This window comes from Sturnira hondurensis, unplaced genomic scaffold, assembly GCF_014824575.4.
Source record: "Sturnira hondurensis isolate 20B ecotype Veracruz unplaced genomic scaffold, ASM1482457v3 Scaffold0002930, whole genome shotgun sequence".
Taxonomy (NCBI): domain Eukaryota; kingdom Metazoa; phylum Chordata; class Mammalia; order Chiroptera; family Phyllostomidae; genus Sturnira; species Sturnira hondurensis.
Genome location: NW_028075561.1, coordinates 560428 through 582204, shown reverse-complemented (window position 1 = coordinate 582204; position 21777 = coordinate 560428). Strand labels below are relative to the sequence as shown.

The window sequence follows — 21777 nt, the reverse complement described above, 5'->3', positions numbered from 1 at the left end:
GTTCAGTTCTCCAAAGAGAGGCATGAGCAATTTGGTGTCACATTTCTGGTAGTGACAATATCTACTATGTGGTGGCCTCTCCTTCATGAGACCAAGTTTTGTTGGGCTCTGGTAACCAAGGATTTGGAATGGTAACCATGGCTTCCTGCTGATGCTAGTCTCTAATATCAACAGACCTTGTGTCTGGCCCACACCACTGCAAATCTGCCATTAAAATCTTCCAGAATTGTGTTTTTCCTTAGAATCATGGCTGACACAAGACCCATCCCTATATTAACCTGTCAAAAGAGATAATTCTTCCCCAAAATTGCTGTATAGAACATTAACACTGAGAAAAGAATTCACCTCTGTTGGGGAAAATGCCTTCAGCTCTTAGTAACAGCACTAAGAATAAATACAAAACCATTATTATCACATTATCGTAAGGTCCTCACAGACAGAAGATCCAGATGAAGTTGCATGTCTCAGTGGATGTCATCTCCAAGCCAGGGTTTTCCCATCTTCTGTACTGTTATCTTCAGGCTATTGTGCTTTGGGGCCACAAACTACAATATAACATATAGACACGAAAAAGTCCAGTAGAATAGACACATGTCTTCTCGTGTCCTAATGATATTTTATTGCTGAGATCTTTCCCAGAAGCACTGCAGAATATTTTCCAAATATTTCAATGCTCACATGAACACCCAACAAAATCTTTAGAATATCCATGATTAACTCAGACTAATTTGGATTTACCCTTGTATCATCTGGGAGAATGAAACAAAGACATAACAGAGCCCAGCAGTTAAAAAGTACAGTCTTCTGGAACTGCTTATCAACATGTTGCAATGACACACGGGGAACAGCAGGACAAAGGCAACAGAGAGAATATATGATATTCTATTATATGAAAAACAAATACATAGTTCCTGGATTACATGCAACTCAGGTTACACATACCATGCCTAAATAGATACAGCAATGAAATAGCAAGAGTATAAAAGAGGCATTTCATTACACACTACTACTATTTATACAGTACAGTATTACTGTTTATAAGTGCTGTTAATCTATGTGAAATATATGGAAATATCATTATTATTAACAGCAATTACAACACTGACTGACCAAGGAGCAGCATAAAACCTCAGAAAAAAGTTTGGCTTTTTAATGGAAGTAGTAGTTCAGTAATAATGGCTGTTCTCATTCATATATGCCTAAAAATATCAGAAGGTAGGTGATGTGGTTGTAAAATAACATATACTGGCCATAATTTAAAAAGATTCAGGTACTAAGAATAGAAATGAAGCAGAGGTAGTTAAAAACCTCATATTTTGCCTTATTTATTGAAGAGGCAGTTTAGCAATAATGGCCATAACCATGTATTTATATCAGGAAAGAAGAGAAAGGGTATGTGGTTTGTATCTTAAATTTTCCAAATATATATATTCTTATACCCTATTGTGCTGGTAAATATTTGACAATAGGTTCTATGAGAAAATAACCCTAAGTTGTAGAGGTTGCCAATTTCCATGGTGTAACTACTTCCACTAAAGTCAAGCTACCAAACATGATGGAACTGAATGTACAGTTAGAATGAGATTGTGCAGTAGCACACTATTATACAGTATTTTTTCTATGTAGATTCAATAATATAAGTAACCTAAGGAACCAATAGTAAAATGTCATAAAATAATTAGGAAGTAATGAGTGTTGAGTACTTATTACTTTTGTTTTTATATAATTTAATTGTAACTTTATATAATTTAATTTTTCAATGACTATGTTTAACAACTTGCTCAAAATGCCTGAAAATCTGACAATCAGCAGTACTTCCATGCCAGTATGATCTTATTCTAGAACATCACTATATGTGTGTATGTGTGTTTAAATATATTTATATGTACAGAGTGTAATTATGTCAACCTATAAAGATACTAGTGGTATTTTGCGTGGGAAATATTAATATATACCACAATAAGTGTTTAACTAATGTTCATACTTTCTCTTCACAAGCATGTTGGTTTCTAATGTACAAATTAAGAATACATCAAATTTCTGTTATATTAGAATACTTTTACTTAAATAAGGCCTGCACACATTAGGGACTCTTCACATAAATGTTTAATGCTACAGTTATTCAACATTTTTTAAGCCTCAAATTACACTGTGAATACCAATATAACTGAATATCACACATTATATTTACATTAAAATTTTGGTATCGCATTTGGAATATGACAGTTAGACAACAAATTCTGTATGAAGATCTTTACCATATTACTTAAATAGATTTTTCCCTCAGTACAAATTTTATGACAAAAATTTAGTTTTCCTTAAAATCTTCTACATATTTAAAACATTAATATGGTTTTATTTTAATATCAATTATCTAAAGTACAATAACTTTTGTGTAATTTGCGATGTTCTTTGGGTTTCATTAATCTCATTTTAAAAAACTAAATATTAAATTTGAAAGGGTAGGTGAAAATTTCTGAATATTCAGGATGCTGAAAGAGCTTTCACCCTTGAGTGAATTCTCTGATGTTTAGTGAGCACTGACCTCTGACTAAAGGTCTTCCCACATCCATTACATTCATAGGGTTTCTCCCCTGTGTGAGTTCTATGATGCTTAGTAAGAGCTGATTTCTCACAGAAGGTTTTCCCACACTCATTACATTTATAGGGTTTCTCCCCCGTGTGAGTTCTTTGATGTACAATGAGATTTGACTTCACACAGAAGGATTTCCCACATTCGTTGCATATAAAGGGTTTCTCTCCTGTGTGTGTTCTCTGATGTACAGTTAGTGCTGACCTGTGGCAGAAGGATTTTCCACATGCATTACATTCATAGGGTTTCTCTCCTGTATGTGTTCTGTGATGTTCAGTGAGGTTCGACTTCACACAGAATGTTTTCCCACAGTGTTTACATTCATAAGGTTTTTCTCCTGTATGAGTTCGTTGATGGTTGGTAAGGTGTGGTTTCTGACAAAAGGACTTCCCACATTCAGCACATTCATAGGGTTTCTCTCCTGTGTGTGTTCTCTGATGTTGAGTGAGGTTTGACTTCTCCCAGAATGTTTTTCCACATTCAGCACATTCAAAATTTTTTTGTCCTGAGTGAGCTCTCCGAGGTTGGGTGAGATGTGGCTTCTTGTTGAAATTATTTCCATTTCCTTTGTGTTCATAAGGTTTCTCCGCCATATGTACTACCTGATGTTTAAAGAGAGCTGATTTTACCCCTGTTTTTTGGTTTACATTATATTCATGGGAAATCTTTCCTGCATAAGTTCTCTGATGGATAATGAAAGTTGAATTATCACAGAAAATTTGCTCATATTTATTATATTCATAAAGATTCTCTCCTGTAAGAGCTTTTTGATGTCCCAATCTTAAATCCATACAGAAGGAATTCCCACAAATACTGCATACATATGGTTCTTTTTTCAAATGAGTTCTCTGAGATAAATTGAGCTTGAAACTTTGGATGAAGGTTCTTTGACATTCTTTATATTTACAGAATGTCCCTCCTATCTGAGCTTTCTTGTTTGAGAAAAATGCTCCCTCCTCTTGGAAGCTTTGTCCATTTTCAGTATACTCAAAGGGCTGGTCAATAACTGGTTGAGTAAGATCCTGGAAATGACCAAGGATATTCCTTTTTTGATTATAGTTATAAGATTTTCCTCCAGTAGGAATTTTCTCATGCCTAATATCAAAAAGTAATTTCTCATATAAATTAAAGTTATCAGGCTTTGTTCCAGAATAGTTCTTTCTACTAATAATTAAGCCTGAGATGTTCTTCAAATTCATTTCACAAGAGTCACATATCTCATCTGAAATATTTCTTGAAGGAACACAGTCTGTACCCAGACTGAAATTTTTCCTCACTCTATCACCACTTAATGTGTTGTTGGTGGTGACAGCAAATTGCCAAAAATGTTCATCTTGATTTTCCTGGCTGTTCTCTATCAGGTAATCAACTTTCCAGTTTTCTAGAAATGAGAAGAATAACCACAAAAATGAATATCAGTATCCTTCTAATGGAATTGGACTTTTACATAAATGTCTTATTATATAGTCAATTTTTTGTTTTAGGCCCAGTTTCCTGGTATGAACTAAGTCCAAGTATACATTTCCTGTACCCTCTGCTTTGAGTGGAAACTACATGCTGCAGGGGAAACAGTGAAAGGAAAGTAGCAATGACATTTAACACTTAGATAAAACTTCAGAACTGGACAAAAATAGAAATGAAATTCAAAGCACAGGGAACTGGGGAGTGGCTGATTCAGAAACATATAAACTCAAAAAAAAAAAAAGAAACATATATAAACTCAAGAGAACAGGGTGAGCCCAAAAGAGACATTAAACACAGAGTATTCAATGTCATTTTATTAAAGTGACAGTGAAGATCATTAGACAAGGATCTTCAAAGGATGAACTACATTTGGTAAAGGGAGAAGAGCTTAGTCTTAATTCCTTCATACACAGATTACTGAATTAGGAAATTTTTTAGAATACATGCCTCTACTCTACACACAAACACCAAACTAAAGTTCTGAAAACACAACTTCCTCAGGTTCAAAAAAATAGTCCTATAACCTAGGACCTAGATTTTTCTTTAATTTAATTCACAAAAAAATAATTATTAAAAAAAATGCTACAAGAGGCAAGTTTGTAAAGATGAAATAAACTCAAGACATGGTGGATGAGCTGTAGAGGTTTTCTGAGCATTGTTTACTTAGGAAGCAAGAAACTCGGAAAACTGGATGAATTAAACAAGGAAAGTTATTGTTTTTGTGTGTTTATTTAAAGGGAAACAGACTGAGAAACACATTAGAGGAAGAATTTGGTTTGGCAGAGGCAGATCATGGTTTATGTCCCTCCCTTCTTACAGCTTGATTACTATGGTAAGTTCCTTATTAATATGTATGATTACTATGGTAAGATCCTAATTAATATGTACCTTTTCTCATCATTTGATATATCAAAATCAAAATAAATTTGTGAAAGCATCCATTTCCTTATGTTTTACAGAACACTGCTTTACAGCAGATTCCAACTCTCTATCTAGCTGTGATTCACCACAACACAAATGCTCAATAGAAAATACAACAAGATGAATAACAGACCATCTCTGGGAATGGACCAGGTTCATTTCATTTTCTCACAGCTGTTAATAAAATTGTCCTAACCATCAAGTCATACGTTTCTTACTTCAACCTAGCAGCTTATTTCTCTCCCAAATAATTTTGTTTCTTTAAATCTGCTTTTATTTCTGAGTATATCTATTATGTTTAGGTTTACAGCTTTTATACCTAGTATCATCTGTGGATTTTATTCACCTGTAAGACCCTTAAAGATCACATTTCTCCATATGGTTCTGAGATTTTAAGTAGGCATTATCATAAAAATTTGGGGGTATACTTCACTGTTGTTACCTAATGCAACAATGATAAAAATATGTTTAAAAAAACCTACAGTGGTCCTGAGCCCAGCTCAAAGGACCAACATGATAGTTATTACCCTGGAAAAACCAAATCAAAACAAAAACTTACTTAACTCCCACAAATATGAGTACCAATTCACATTTAGTACTCAAGCCACCATGCCACAAGTCCATTAAAAATATCTCTCTGTGACCCTGGCTGGTGTGGCTCAGTGGACTGAGTGCTGGCCTGCAAACCAAAGGGTCACCAGTTCAATTCTCAGTCTTAGGGCAAGTTTGCCCTCTCAGTCAAAAAAGAAAAAATCAGGAGGTATATCTAAGCTACAGAGGTCTCCCCTGAGGAGTAAGGGGACGCAACCCTACATTGCACTCCCCTGCCCACAATTCCAGTGCAACAAAGTTCCCATAATCTCTGGGACTCAAACACAGCTTGGATTGTAGTTGAGTGAGATGGAGGGCTTCAGAAGTCCCAGACATTCCTCTTAAAGGGCCTGTGCACAAACCTTCTTGGACTTACTCTGAGTTTCAGTGGTGCTGGGCACCAGGGACATAAGGTGGAAAACTGAATTGTCTATCTGCCATTGGGTAAGAGCTAGAGGGGCAGCTTTCTCCCAAACAGAAGAACTAACAGAGGACATTGTTCCTTTCCTGGTACCTCTCCCACAGCCTGTAGGCAGGCACCATATCTGAGTATCCTTCAGTGTAGCTAACACTGTTGGCCCCACGCAGGTGATTCCTTAAAACACTGCCCCACAAGTCTTTTAGGCCCAATCCAAGCTATTACCAGTGGCTTTTCCATACAAATGGCTTCTCTTGGCTCGTGCTCCAGACTTTCCTAAAATCTCTTGAAGTAGCAGCATCTGGCTTCACAGCATGGTCTTTCCTGGGCAACTCCAAGCCCAGTGCAAGTAGCAGCCATCTGCAGATCACTTTATAGGCCATGCTAGGTAACCCTAGGCAGGGCACAGGTATCAGCTGACTTTGGCCTATACCACCTAAAAGTCTCCAGGAGCCAGCAAGCCCAGTGCACATCAGGCCACACTAAAGTCCCACCCAACCTCTTCCACAAGGGACTCACCCAAGGGGTGGACTCAGGAGGCTCACTGAGTAAGTCCTGTGCTATGGGGTTAGCCACTGCAGAGCTGATCCTCCATGTTGGTGGGAGCTGGTCCTTGTAGCCATTTGGCCTGGGGGTAAATCCAGCCCACTAAGGTGCCAATGACAATCAAGGCTTAACTATAACAGAAGGGTATACACAGCTTACACGAGGGGTGCCCAGTTCTGATAATTGAGAAGGCTATACCATTGGACCCTACAGGATACCTACTTAAGGCCACTTTATAAGCTCAGGAGACATAGCAGCTCTACCTAATATACAGAAAAAAACAGGGATGCAGTCAAAAATAACAAGACAAAGAAACATGCACCAAATGAAGCAACAGTACAAAACTCCAGAAAAAAAGCTAAATAAAATGGAGACAAGCACATTCTACTAGATGCAGAGTTTGAACATTGGTTATAAGGATGCTCAATGAACCTAGGCAAAGAGGAAATGAAGTTAGTGAGAACTTTTAACAAAGGGATAGGAAAAATAAAAATGGAGCTAGAAAACATGAAAAAGACCCAGTCAGAAATAAAGAATAAGAGCAGTGGCCAGGCCAACAATGAAGGAGGAGGGTGGGCACAATTTACTCCCATTTAGTGCACCTCATGGACTGATTAAAAGGGTTGTTTACTGGAGATGGCTGGGCACAAAAGCACAAAGTAGGGAGTGTGGGCCACACAGGGCATGGACTGGAAACTGGGCACCTGTGATTATTGTAGCCCAGGCTGAGACCCCATCCTTCTGGAACCAAAGGAAAGGAAAAAAAAGAGCTCACACCACTTTTGCCTGCAGAAACCTGGAAGATCTGCAAACTGGGCTGGACAGCCTGTTTTTTCTTCTTCACTGTAAGACAGTTAAGACTTGGTACTGAGAGAAAACCAGAGACCGCTTCAGAAAGAAGTCAGAAGGGGAACACCAACAGCTGCTGAGACAATTTTCATTTTGCCCTGGGCAAAATGAAAGAGCATGGTTTTAAAAAATTTCTCTTTCTTCTTTCTGTTTAGTTTTTTGGTTCACTTGTTTTTGTTGTTTGTTTTGTTTCTTTTATTCTCCCTTTCACATAGCATTTGAATTTTTCTTCTTTCACTTCACTCGTATCCCAAATAACCCACTACTCTTGGTCTTTTTACTGTTTATCTGAATCCCACACAGCACCCTTATCTGGTCTTAAACCATTTCCCCATCTTCCTGAGTTTTACTACTGTTGTTGTAAACTTTATTTTCTCTGACACTACGTCAAGTTTATTTCCCTTAATCTCACTATTTACCCTCAATCTAAAATCGCTTAAGCGCTTTTCTTTCTTAAGTCAGCTCACATTCTTTTCCCCCTCTAGTAAGAGTCTTATTTCTTTTCTACCTTTTATAAATAGTCCATTAGTTGGGTAAAATGCCATGGTTATTGCTGTTCTTTTCCAAAAGAACTCCTATTTGTTTGTACTTTAAGTCCCACAGAATACTCTACCACTGTCTTACTCTATTTTGCCTTCCCTCTGCCCCTGATAAGTTGAGTGAGGAATTTTATTTCACTATTTTTACTCTCCCTTCTTTTTTTTTTTAACCGTATCTCAACCTGGGCTTTACTCCTTACAATTATTAGGTTGCTTCACCCATCTGCTTAAAATTATTTTTCTTCACTGTAGACATCTCATATTCACTTTTCACTACTTTGTTCCCACTGGTCCAATAACATTTCAATTTTGCTACAAACTCCACAGTATACTCTTCCTTTTGTTATCCCATTGTTCCCATCATCCTTTTGTGTTTTGCTTATGTCTTAAATTTTGTTCTCTCCCTGTTGTGGTCTCAGTTCTATCCCAACTCTTACCAATTCTCCTCCCTGTTACCATGCAAAATCATTTCCCCCTCTTTTAGTTTTCTCATATTCCCTATGACATATAATATCCATGATCTCTCTTCAGGTTTATCAATCTTAGTTAAATTACAGTTGAGAAAGCTGATGTGGTAGGCAGGTTGTTTTTGCTGGTGTAGGTTTGGTTGTCTGGTAATATTGATTTGTTAACCAATACCTGTACAATAGCATACGAGACAATGTGGGACTTGTGACTATTAGCAAGCCCATTGGAGGGGAAAATCAACTAACAAAGAAGCCACCAACAGGTAATGCCCATTTATAACAAGACAGTGGTTATAAATGGGCATTACAAATGGAAGAAAGGGCAACCCTACGGAATCAAACAAAAAGAACAGAGAGACTGTACAACTGAGTCCCACAGAACCCTTACCACAGAAATTTACCCCATGAAGACAACAGGCAAAGCAGGGCATCTGGAGTTGCAGAAACAAACAAAAAGAGTTACCTAAAAGGAGAGACAAAAAAAGAACTCACGATGGAAAGATATAGAAGAATCCCCCATAAAAGAGCTAAATAAAATGGAGGCAAACAAACTATCAGATATATAATTCAAAAGAATGGTTATAATGACACTCAAGTAACTCACTGACAACTACAAGGAACTGAGTGGGAACTACAACAGCATGAAAAAGGAAATAGAGACTATAAATAAGAACAAGGAGGAATACAGTATCTGAAATAAAAAGTATACTAGAAGGAATTACAAGCAGGCTGGATAAAGCAGAGGACTGAATTTGTGAACTGGCAGCCAAAGTAGAAAGAAATACCCATGTAAAGCAACTGCATGAAAAAAAGACTCAAGAATATGAAGAAAGCTTAAAAGAACTGCAAGACAACATGAAATGTAACAACATTCAAATAATAGGAATACCAGGAGGAGAAGAAAAGGAGCAAGAGACAGTATAACTGAAAAAATGACAGAAAATTCCCCTAACCTGGAGAGGGAAAAGCCATGCAAGTTCAGGAAGCACAGAGGGTCCCAATCAAGATGAACCCAAAGAGGCTTTCTCCAAAATGCATCACAATTTAATGCCAAATTTTAAAAACAAAGTGAGAACCTTAAAGGCAGTGAGGGAGAAACAGACAGTAACATACATACAAGACCTCCAATAAGGCTAACACCTTTCTCAAAAGAAACACTACAAACCAGAGAATGGCCAAATATATTCCAAGTAATGAAAAACAAAGGCCTGCAACCAAGAGTACTCTTCATATAAGTGTCTCATTTAAAATGGAAGGCAATATTAGAGTTTCCTAGACCAAAGAAGGCTATAAGAATACAACTCTACCAAACTAGAACTGCAAGACATGCTACAGGTACTGCTATAAAACAATGAAGGAAAAGAGAGGAACACAGGTGCAAAGGGAGAAAATGGCAATGAATAAGTACCTACCAATAATAACCTTAAATATGAATAGATTAAATGCTCCAAACAAAAGGCAAAGGGATAGGTGAATAATTAAGAAGCATGACACACACATACGCTGCCTACAAGACAACCACCACAGAACAAAATACCTACACAGAAAGTGAAGGTTTGGAAAAAAAGTATTCCAAGCAAATAGCCAAGAAAAAAAATGCTGGGGTAGTAATACCTGTATCACACAAAATACTCATGTTCAAAACAAAGGCAATAAAAAGAGACATAGAAGGACATTTTATAATACTCAGGGGAACCATCAAGAAGACAAAGACATTATAAACATATATGCACCCAACACAAATGCATATATATATATGTGTGTGTGTGAGTATGTATACATATATATGTATGTATATATATTTCAAATATATAAGGAAATCTTGGAGGACTTCAAGAAAGAAATTGATGGTAACACTCTTCCGCCAAGATGGAGGCATAGGTAGAAACACTGTGCCTTCTCCCACAACCAAGTTTGAATACGACAAAGGTTTGGACAAACAAGACACAACCAAAGGACAGAAAATTGAATTATACGGAAGTCCGACTACATCTAACCGTTCAACGGGGACGGTAAGAGGGGCGGAGCCAGCAGCGAGCAGGGTCAGGCAGGACAGGGCCCCCAACCCAGGCGCACAGGCAGCCCGGAACCAATTGGGGTGCGGGGCAGACTGACCTCGGTCAAACATTCGTGCACAGTGAGACAGACCACGCAGGCCCCAGGGGGCGAGGGCTGACGGCGGTGGCACACTCGCGTGCAGTGGAATGAAACGTGTGGGCCCGGTGACAGCAGCAACTGCGGCACCGGTGAGGGCCGGGGCAGCAGGCGGCAGACGGGACGCCATTGTCCCTCTTTGACCCCGTCCCCACATACAATGTCAAAACCCAGCGACTTAGTTGCCCTGTTCTAGTGAACACTTTAGGGCTCTGATCCTGCTATGGAACAGGCACAAACAGCCCAAAAGATGGTGCAAGAAGAACTCAAAGTCCCAGAGCCAATAACTCTAAGCGACCAACAGATTGCCAACCTCTCAGAAGTCCAATTTAAGACACTATTTATCAGGATGCTCACAGAATTGGTAGAGTACAGTCACAAATTAGAGGAACATATGAAGGCTAAACTAATTGAAATGAAGGGAGATGTCCGGGAAACCAATATCGATGGAAAGGAAACTGGGACTCAAATCAATGGAATGGACCAGAAGGAAGAACAAAATATCCCACCAGAAAGGAATGAAGAAATGAGAATTCAAAAAAATGAGGAGAGGCTTAGGAACCTCCAGGACATCTTTAAATGTTCCAACATCCGAATTATAGGGGTACCAGAAGGGGGAAAGAAACAGCCACGAGTGGAAAACGTATTTGAACAAATAATAAAGGAGAACTTCCCCAGTCTGGCAAAGGAAATAGTCTTCCAGGAAATCCAGGAAGCTCAGAGAGTCCCAAAGAAGTTGGACCCAAGAAGGAATACACCAAGGCACATCATAATTACATTAGCCAAGACTAAAATGAAGGAGAGAATCCTAGAAGCAGCAAGGGATAAGGGGACAGTTACCTACAAAGGAGTACCCATCAGACTGTCAGAGGATTTCTCAAAAGAGACCTTACAGGCAAGAAGGGGCTGGAAAGAAGTATTCCAAGTCATGAAATCCAAAGACCTACAGCCAAGATTGCTTTATCCAGCAAAACTTTCATTTAGAATGGAAGGACAGATAAAGTGCTTCTCAGATAAGGTCAAGTTCAAGGAGTACATCATCACCAAGCCCTTATTATATGAAATGCTAAAGGGACTTATATAAGAAAAAGAAGATGAAAAATATTAACAGTGAAAGGACAGCAAACACACAGTTATTAACAACCACACCTAAAACAAAAGCAAACCAAGAGGACAGCCAGATCAGGAGTGGAACCATAGAAATGAAGAACACATGGAGGGTTAGAAACAGGGGGGTGGGAGGGGGAGAAGGGGGGGAGAAGGCACAGAAAATAGCATAGATGGTAGGTAGAAAATAGATAGGGGGGAGGGCGAGAATAGTGGGGGAAATATAGAATCTAAAGAACTTGAGACATGTGGTTTTAAACTAAGGGGGGAGAATGGTGGGGGAGGGAGGGTGCAGGTGGAGGGGAATGAAGGGGGGGAATAGAACAACTGTAATGGTATAATCAATAAAATATATTTAAAAAAAAGAAAGCATTCATAAGTGAAGTTTAAAATATAACATAGTATCGTTTTCATATAAATTCTGAAGAGCAGAAAGAAAGAAATTGAAAAAAGTAGAACAGGACCATATTGTAATAGTCATGAAAGGAGACTTTATTTTCATTTATTAATAAGAAGCAACTTTGTCAGGCTAGTAAATGGATGCTTTTGGTTAAAAAATATAAGATATTTAGGAACTGGCTCACCCCAGAAATAAAAAAAAACATAGAGACATTTCTGGTTTTATGTAGTATCAGTGTAATGTGACAAAATAATGAGATGCAGTAGATGGTTTTGAAAGGAAAACAACAGGAGTCTGAATAGACTAAAAATAGATAATAGCAGGTTTAGTAGAGTGACCTATGATTATTACTTAAAGTAGTAAAAGAATGGTAGAATGTCCCTATTTGACTTCTGGGAAACAGCCTCTCTGATTTTCATTTCCCTCAGACTGTTCCTTCTAAATCTCCTGTAATGATGAGATTTAATGGTTTACAAGCTTTGTATGAGTGTACTGTCCCAAGACTAGTTCTCTCAAACCACTCTCTAGAAAAGGAGATAGCAAACTATGACTGCAAAGCAATGGTCCTTGAGCTAAGAATGTTTTTTAAATTTTGAGAGGAAAAAAGTAGAAGAGGTAGTAGGGAGGAACAAGGATGAAGAAGAAAGGAGGAAAAAAAGAAGAGGAGAATAAGTAAGAAGAGTAAGAAGGTGAAAGGAGGAATAGGAGGAACAGCAGGAGGGACAGATGAGGACACATGTGGCCACTAAGCCTAAAATATTTGCCATCTGGTCTTTTGTTTAAAAAGTTGGCTGACATCTGTTTTAGTAGATCTCCTGTAGCCCCAAGCCTTTAATGTCACCTGAAATTGATGCCTTTCAAATGGATACTTCTAGTTTTATATTCCATTCTTGTTTTCATCCAATCTCCTATTCAATACAGACTAGATTTGAACAGTTATCTCAAGTTTCTTGAATCCAAATTTAAATTTGTAGTAACTCTTCTATAATCTCGCCTCCATAATTTTCTCTATCTCAGTAAATGATATCTTACTTTACCCAGATGCTTGAGACAAATCATTGGAATCAAGAATGAGTCTTCTCTTTCTCTCACATGCTATTATACAATATAAGAGCAAATCCTCTGAGTTTCACCTTTGATATATCTGTACAAATCTGCCACTTTTGAGCACTTCCAACATAGCTTTAGCCACCCTCTTTTCCCCTTTAGAGTACATAATAGCCTCCCAACTAGTATTCCTTTCTTACTCATACCTAAGTACCACCCCACTCACCAAAGTTTAGAGAAGTCAGGGAGACTTTCTTAAACTGTAAAACCAACTTTGATGACTCAATCTATTTCCATTTACTAAAACAAATAAACAAAAATCCCCCAAATTTCTCACAGTACTCAAAATAAATTTAATGTATCTACTTTGTCCATGCTACTTCTTATGACATTATCTCCTATCAATCTTCCCCATGCCCACTGGACTCCAGCTACATTGGCCTCCTTTCAATTCTTCACTAAGAATACATGTCTGAGAAATTCAGCACCTGATGTTTCCTCTGCCTAGAATACTCAGAATCCACATAGCTCACATTTTCACTTTATTAGAAACTGATCTTTATTGATCTCATCAAAAAAGGTTTTCTCTTTCTTGCCAAATAGTTTAATACATGCCATCATTACCCATCCCCCTCTCCACTGCTTTAACTATCTTTACAGTACCTGGCACCACCCAAAACATGTATCTACACACACACACACACAAAAGCCCTTGGCCAAGTGGCTCAGTTCATTGGAGCACTGTCCCATACAACAAAAAGGTTGTGGGTTTGATTCCAGGACAGGGCACATACCTCGGTTGTGGGTTTGATCCCTGGTTTGGGTACATATGATAGGCAACAGATAGATGTTTCTCTCACATCTATGTTTCTCTCTCTCCCCCTATCCCTTTCTGTCTCAAAAAAAGGAAATAAATAAACATATCCACAGGTGAGGATAAAAAAATAAATGCACACACACATATACTTTGTGTCTATCCCTGTAATATATACCACATGATAGCAAGGACATTAATCTTTTAAAAACCTAAAAACATTAACTGGATCATAGTGAGTACTCATCATATATTTGTTAAATGGATAAAAAGAAGTACTACATGAAAACACACCAATTAACACAAGGTTTCCAAAGACAATAGAGGGAAGGTAAACAATTCTAAATGCTATACTAACCAAGAAAAATTATCTAAGATGAAGTCAACTGACTTTGAATTATGAGTATAGGTAAATCACTTATAAAAAGTCAAAGAACAGAGGAAAACATTTAGGAGTAAAAGTGACATATGGAGAAATGTGCATATTGTAATGGAGGGATACGGGTCGACTTTCCTTAGTCACTTCCAAAGGTCTGAGGCTATAACAAGAAATTTCTGAAAAGTATTTGAAAGGTGATAAACTATAAACCAATGGCTTTAGATCTCATTTACTGCAGCTTCCATCTGCTTGTGAGCTCATGAACTCACCTGGGTGACATTGGCTTGAGAATCCTTGCTTTAGTATCCAGGGCTCTTCTCCTTGCTCTATCTTGATGATCACTTCTGGCTTAGTAATGCAATACCCTGATAACAACAACAACAACAACAACAAAACCCATACAGCTATAGCTAAATAGCCTGGTTTCAGGACTCTGAAAAATGGTGAGGAAGAAAGTTACACCTCAAGGAGCTTTTCAAAAAGGTACCCAAATGAATCAACCCCTGAGGAGGTGAGATGACAGCATTCTTCATGGTGAACAGTCCAAAATGGACTGTTCATCTCAGAGCATTAAATCTCAAGCTTCAATTAGAAAATTCTACAGGAAGTTCACGTTTTATCAACTAAGAAATACATGCTACATGTAGTTACATGGAAAAATTCTTACCTACTGAGACGAGATGGCTATAATTTTCCAGCATCATGTCTCTGTATAGTATCTTCTGAGCAGGATCCAGAAGATACCACTCTTCCTGAGTGAAGTCCACATATATATCTTTGAATGACACTGGTTCCTGTAAGGGTATATTCTTTTTTTTTTTAAGATTTTTATTTATTTATTTTTAGAGAGGAGGGAAGGGAAGGGAAGGAGAAAGAGAGGGAGAGGAACATTAATGTGTGGTTGCCTCTCATGCATCCCCTACTGCAGACCTGGCTCACGACTCAGACACATGCCCTGACTGGGAACTGAACCAGCAACTGTGGTTCACAGGCCGACACTCAATCCACTGAGCCACACCAACCAGGGCACTGTATATTCTTTTTCTATATGGAGCTGTCAGAACTGTATTATGAGGAAAAGATGTGACAGAAGTAATCTCTTTAGAGTTTACTAAAAATTGTTATACAGGATGCCTTTTTTTGTACTATACTATGTAGGATAAAATATGTACAATTTCCACTAAGGGCCTGGAACTGTCCTAGCTGCTACAAACACTATTAATGAAAATAAATATAGTTTTTGTTCTCGAAGTGCTTATGGCCTGATAAAGAAACATATATATTATCATTTACTAAATTAGACATTGTAGGAACTAGCAGTATGCACAAAGTAGGTTGGGGTTACCACAGAAAAGGGCTACCAAGGAAAAGCTAGTTATTTTACATTATCTTTCATATTATGTTAACTTTCACTGAGGAAATAAAACTGTCAGTTGTCAAATGAATAGTGGGATTCAAATGAATATGGTGCAGGCCCTATTCAACCCATGATTAATTAAATTGACCAGCCCTGCATTTTACCTGCCCATCTAAGAAAAAGATGAATCCTCCCTACTAAAAGAGACAATTTTTCTGGAGCCTCTACCATTTTTTATTATTAAATATGTTAGGCATCCAATAAAATATTTCATGTTCTGTGAAGAGACAATGACCAAGAAAAAAACAGACAACAGAAGAAGACTCACAGGGGACCCAGATATTTACATTGATAAGCAAAAATTTCAAAATAGATTATGAATATGTTCAATAAAACAGATGAGAATATGAACACAATAAATAAAAAAGTGGGAGTTCAACAGATACATGGTATGTGTGCTGTGCAGAAAAAAAGCAGGCCTGAGACTGTCAGACCATGAAAGGTCTGCCATGAGGGGGTCCTTTGGCTAGTATCTGGAAACTTGGATTTCAGCATCATTATCTGATAAGAAGGGTTCACTGAACCTAAACTGTGTAAACAATATGGCTTATGTTGTGCATTCCTTCTGGAGTCTGGGATTTTATGTGCTAAACAGAGAGTACCTATGTGACCAGGTCTTGATAAAAACTCTGAGTACTGTCTACTGAACTTCTCTGGCAGACACTTCATGTTTGTTATCACAGCTCACTGCTAGAGGACTGAGTGTGTCTTGGTAGAAGACTCTTAGAAGCTTGTGCCTGGTTTTCTCTGGTTTAGACTTCATATGCCTCTTCCCTTTGTTGATTTTGCTTTGTAACCTTTCACTTTAATAAGTCATAACCATAAATACAACTAAATGCTGAGTCATCCCAGTGAATCACTGAACCTGGGAATGTTCTCAGATTTCCTCTGACACATGTGTGTATGCACACATGTGATATATACATACAGATACATTAAATGTATGCACACATGTGATATATACATTCACAGATACATTAAATGGGCACTCTAAAGCTGCAAAATACGGTATCTGAAATTAAGAACTCATTAGATGGGTTCAAAATCATCCTACAGAAAGAAACAATTTGAAACACGTATGTATCTAAAAAAGGAGTATATGAAAATAAATACAACAAAAATGATAGAACTGAAAGAAAAATGGTCTAATAATCATAGTTGGAGACTTCAACACTCCTCTCTTAGTACTGAGAGATCAAGCAGGCAGAAAATCAGTAAGTATATAAATGAACTGAGTGGCACTGTCAATCAATATGATCTAACTGATTTCACCCAAAATAGTAAAATACACATTTTATCCTTCTATTCTAGCTCACATGGAATATTTACCAAGATGGAACACAGTTTAATTCACAAAACACACCTTAATAAATTTAAAACAACAGTTAATTATACAAAATACATTCTCTGACCACAGTGGAATTAAATATAAATTACTGAGCAAGTGGCAACTGGAAAATTCCTCAAATACTTGAAAATTAAGTAACAGATTTACAAATAACTTACAGGTCAAAGAAGTCTCAAAAGAAATTTTAATATATTTTAAATAAAATTAAAAGAAAATACCACTTATCAAAAAAGTGTGGAATGGAGTGAAAGGAGTGCATAAAGGGAAATTTATAGCATCAAATGAATGTGTTAGAAATAAAAGCTTTAAAATCAGTAACCTGTAATGTCAGAAGGATGGCAGTGTGAGAGATCCCCCTAGATCTCTCCCCTTGAAGTCTCAACAACTTGAACAGCTATAATTCAACAAAGGATTCCCTTTTCTTTTTTCTTTTTAAAGATTTTATTTATTTATTTATCTTTAGATGGGAAGGAGAGAGGGAGAGAGGGAGAGAAACATCAATGTATGGTTGCCTTTCCTGCATCCCCTGCTGGGAGTTGGCCTGCAGGGAACCAGCCTGCAACCCAGACATGTGCCCTGACTGGGAATCGAACCGTGATTCTCCAGTTCGCAGGCCCGTGCTCAATCCACTGAGCTATACCAGCCAGGAGGATTCCCTTTTCAACACACGAACACATCGGAAAGATCTGCACATTTAAACATCTAACAGAGACCAAGTGGGAACAAACCAGAGAGTTAAGAAGAGCTCAAAAGAGCCAGGGACACAGGCCTGCAGCCTGTGGGTCATTGTGGGAACCAGCCAGGAAAGGGGAGAAATCAGGTTGTGGCTGGCACTCCCTTCAGCAGAAAGGAGTAAAGAGATTTTGTGAGCATTACTTCAGCAGTTGGCAGCATGAGCTATGGCCACACTTGTCTGGCAATCACCATTCCAACAAAGCCCAGGAACCTGGCAGCCTACTCTTAACCTCCCAGAGGTCTTCTCTTCACTCTTTGGTGTCAGGCTGCAGAGCACATTATCTGCAAACTTGAAAATTGTCACTACAGAAACAGTACGCTCTGTGACTAATTCCAGGGTCAGGTGGAAGCACAGGAAGGATGACACCAAGGTCCACTAATCTTCATTACTGGGAGGGCAAACCAAAAAAGGAGGCATATAGGTTCCTAGTCTAGCTCACTCACACACTGAGGATGAACTGCCACAGAATCTGGTTGTGGTGGGATAGCACTGAGATTTCAAGGATTTGGAGCCCCATTGCCCACCACACTGCCTCAGGGGGAGACCAAGGTGACCTGAAAATGCAGAATAAGGCAAAAATAAATGGTACTATATCAAACCAAAAAGCTTTTGCACAGCACAAAAAGCCAAGTAACCTATGGGGAGAAAGAATTTGCAAGCAGCAGCTCTGAAAAAAAGGTAATAACCACAATATATAAAGAATTGATACAACTCAACACCAAACAAACAATCCAATTAAAAAATTGGCAGAGGACTTGAACAAACACTTCTCCCAAGATGATATACAAATGGCCAACAGATACATGAAGAAATGCTCAACTTCACTAGCTATTATAGAAATGTAAATCAAAACTACAATTAATTGCCACCCCCATACCTGTTAGAATGGCTATTACCAACAAGACAGGTGATAACAAATGTTGAAGAGATTGTGGAGAAAAAAGAACCCTCATTCACTTCTGTCAGGATGTGCACACTGGAAAAGCCACTATGGAAAACAGTATGGGGCGGGGGGGGGGGTTCCTCAAATATTAACAATAAAATTAAAATATAATCCAGCAATGCCTCTTCTGGGTATCTACCCCCAAAATTTTAAAACATTTCTTTATAAAGATATATGTAACCCTATGTTCATTGTATCGTTGTTCAAAGTGACCTGAACATGGAAATAACTGGAGTGTCCTTTGATACAAGATTGGATCAAGAAGATGTAGTACATATATACCATGTAATTACTCAGCTGTAAAAATATAAAAGAATACCATTTGAGACAACATGGATGGACCTTGAGAATATTATGCTAAGTAAGTCAGTTACAATAAGTTAAGACCAATGTGATTTCACTCATATGTGAGACATAAAACTGAATGTCACAGACGTACACAACAGTATGGTGCTTGTCAGTGGGAATGGAGGTGAGATGTATTAAAGGGTAAAGAGGTACAAATGATGATACATGGTGACATAAGATGACATGACTTTGGGCAGTGGGCACACAGTGCAATATACAGATCATGTATCACAGAAATATACACTTGAAACATGAGATTATTAACCAATGTCACCCCCATTCATTAAAAATAAAATAAATATAAAATAGAATAAAATAAAAGTACAAACTACCAGTTATAAAATTAGTCACAGGTTGTAAAGTACATGATAGGGAATATAGTCAATAATACTGTAATAACTCTGTATAGTGCCATATGGGTACTAGAGTTATTGTAGTAATAACTTTGTATGGTATATAAATGTGTAAGAATGCTGTTGTACACCTGAAACTAATGTATTATTTGTGAATTACAATTAAAAAATAAATTAAAAAATTGGTAACCTAAGTGTAAATAAGAGAAATTCTAATTAAACCTAAAGCAAGCAAAACCAAGGAAATAATAAAAAGTAGATTGTCTATGAAATTAAAAATATGAAAAAATAGAGAAAAACCAATGCAACCAAAGCAGCCTCCTTGTAAAGATCAGTAAAATTAATAAACCTCCAGACAATATCACAAGGAAAAAGAGAAAAAAAAACCCAACAAATTACAAATCTCAGAAAGATAGGTCGACACTACCTGATCCTGAAGGGCATTAAAAGTATTCTCTTAATGAGAATATTACACACAATTCTATTTCTGAAAAATTGAAAGCTTAGATGCAATGGATATAATCCTTAAGAGACACAGCTACCAAATGAAAAGTAGATAACCTAAATAGAACTTTACCTGTTTAAAAAAATGAATCAATAATGAAAATACTTCTGAAGTAGAAAGCACCAAAGCAAGATGGTGTTACTATTAAATTCTACTAAATATGTAAGGAAGAAATATTACTAAGTACCCACAATCTCCTCCAGGAAATAACACTTGAGTACTCATTATATGAGACAAACATTACCCTGATAAGAAAACTAGATAAAGATAATATAAGAAAACTAAAGACCAGTATCTCTCATTAACATAGATGCAAAAATTTCAAATATTGGCATATTAAACTTCACAATGTATAAAAAGAATTATAAACCACAACCAAGTGGGATTTATTCCACTTATGAAAAGCTGGGTCAACACTTTTTTAAAAAAATCAATCAATAGAGGAAGATGGCAGCAAGGTAGGAGGGAGCAGATTCCACTTCCCCCTACACACAGGAGTAAAACCTAGCTGATTTACAGAAGAACAGAGGAAACAAACAGCCAACAGTACCCCAGCATATATGGAAAAGGAGACAAAAAATTGTAGCGGATATAAAAAACCAGATGAGAAAAAAAAAAAAAACCTGAACTGTGAAAAGACCAGAGTTGGACCCAAAGAGGGGGCATCCCAACAGCTCAGGCAGTGAGACAAATTTCACTTTGCTACTACAGAGAACCTGCAATTTATAGCATATTTGTATTCTTATTTTTTCATTATTCCTACATCTTTTATTTTAATAGTTTTTGTATTCCTCTTCTTTCTGTTTAGTCTTCTTGGTTTGCCTGATTATACTGTATCATTTGACAGGTTTCCCCTGTTCTCTCTTTCACAGTGTATTGCTAATTTACTCTCCTTCACTTCACTTGTGTTCTATTAGCACACTACTCAAGGTCCTGTACAACCTATTCTTATCCAGATCACATAAATTCTGTCATACAACTGTTGCTCTAATATTATTGTAAATAATAGCTGTTTCATACAATTGTAAATACTACACAATACCCCTCCCAGATCTTAGTCCACTTCCTGGTTTCCTGAACTCTATTACTGTAGTGGTTAAATCTATCCTCTCACACACTAGACCTATTTACTATCCTTTACTCTCACATTACCTCAGAATCTGACCTCCCACACCTCAGTACCTTGTAGATCCAACTCACAATGCTTCCCTTTTCAACAAGAGTCTTTTCTTTCCATTCTTTCTAAAAAGTGGTTAGTTGGGTGGAATATCATGGCTAACACTGTACATAGCCAAAGGATCTCCTATCTCTTCTCTATCGGCTGCTACTGTAAATATCATAGAATACTCTCTTGCTGGTGTAAACCATTTTGCCTTCTGCCTCCAACTGATCACAAAATAAGAGTAGATAGAAGCTGTGAAAACCAGGATAACTGCTGAAAAAGGAAACCCAGCAACAAAGGAACCACCAACAGATAACAACAGAAGAAGGTGAAGGTGGGAATTGAAGCCACACTAACCTCAATCCAGGACTTATCTGGAAACAGAACTGAATAGTGGAGAAATTACCAGAACAAAAAAACTGAACAAGAGAAAGAGAGAATCCACAAAACTGTGTACACACGAAGAACCAGCTTCAACATAACCTGCTCTCACTGCACAACAAAACACAAGAGGTGGACAGAGTGACCCTAGTTAACCAGCTGGTAGAAAGGACTCACCAAAGAAAGTCCCCAAAACAATCAAAATGCAAAGACAAATACAGAGCCAACTTAAAGGATAGCTCAAGACAAGTGAGCTGAGGAGATCAAGGACACTGCACCACTGAATCTCACAGAT

At 37.6% G+C, this 21777-nt stretch overlaps 1 protein-coding gene across 16 annotated transcripts in view; it reads right to left on the bottom strand.

Annotated features, from left to right (window-relative positions):
• Window positions 1-223: 223 nt before the first annotated feature.
• The window catches only part of ZNF248 (zinc finger protein 248), a 61229-nt gene continuing 39675 nt past the window's right edge, over window positions 224-21777 (bottom strand). For 8 of the 16 annotated variants that reach the window (XM_037041333.1, XM_037041340.1, XM_037041325.1 and 5 more), the window contains 3 exons: window positions 14957-15083; window positions 14559-14654; window positions 224-3974 (listed from right to left, as the gene is read on the bottom strand). In XM_037041333.1, the coding sequence (XP_036897228.1) occupies window positions 2485-3974; window positions 14559-14654; window positions 14957-15083 (1713 nt within the window). In that variant the 3' untranslated portion in view covers window positions 224-2484. Of the gene's footprint in view, window positions 3975-14558; window positions 14655-14956; window positions 15099-21777 lie in introns of all 16 variants that reach the window. The other 8 variants (XM_037041342.1, XM_037041327.1, XM_037041330.1 and 5 more) reach the window with 1 other exon arrangement.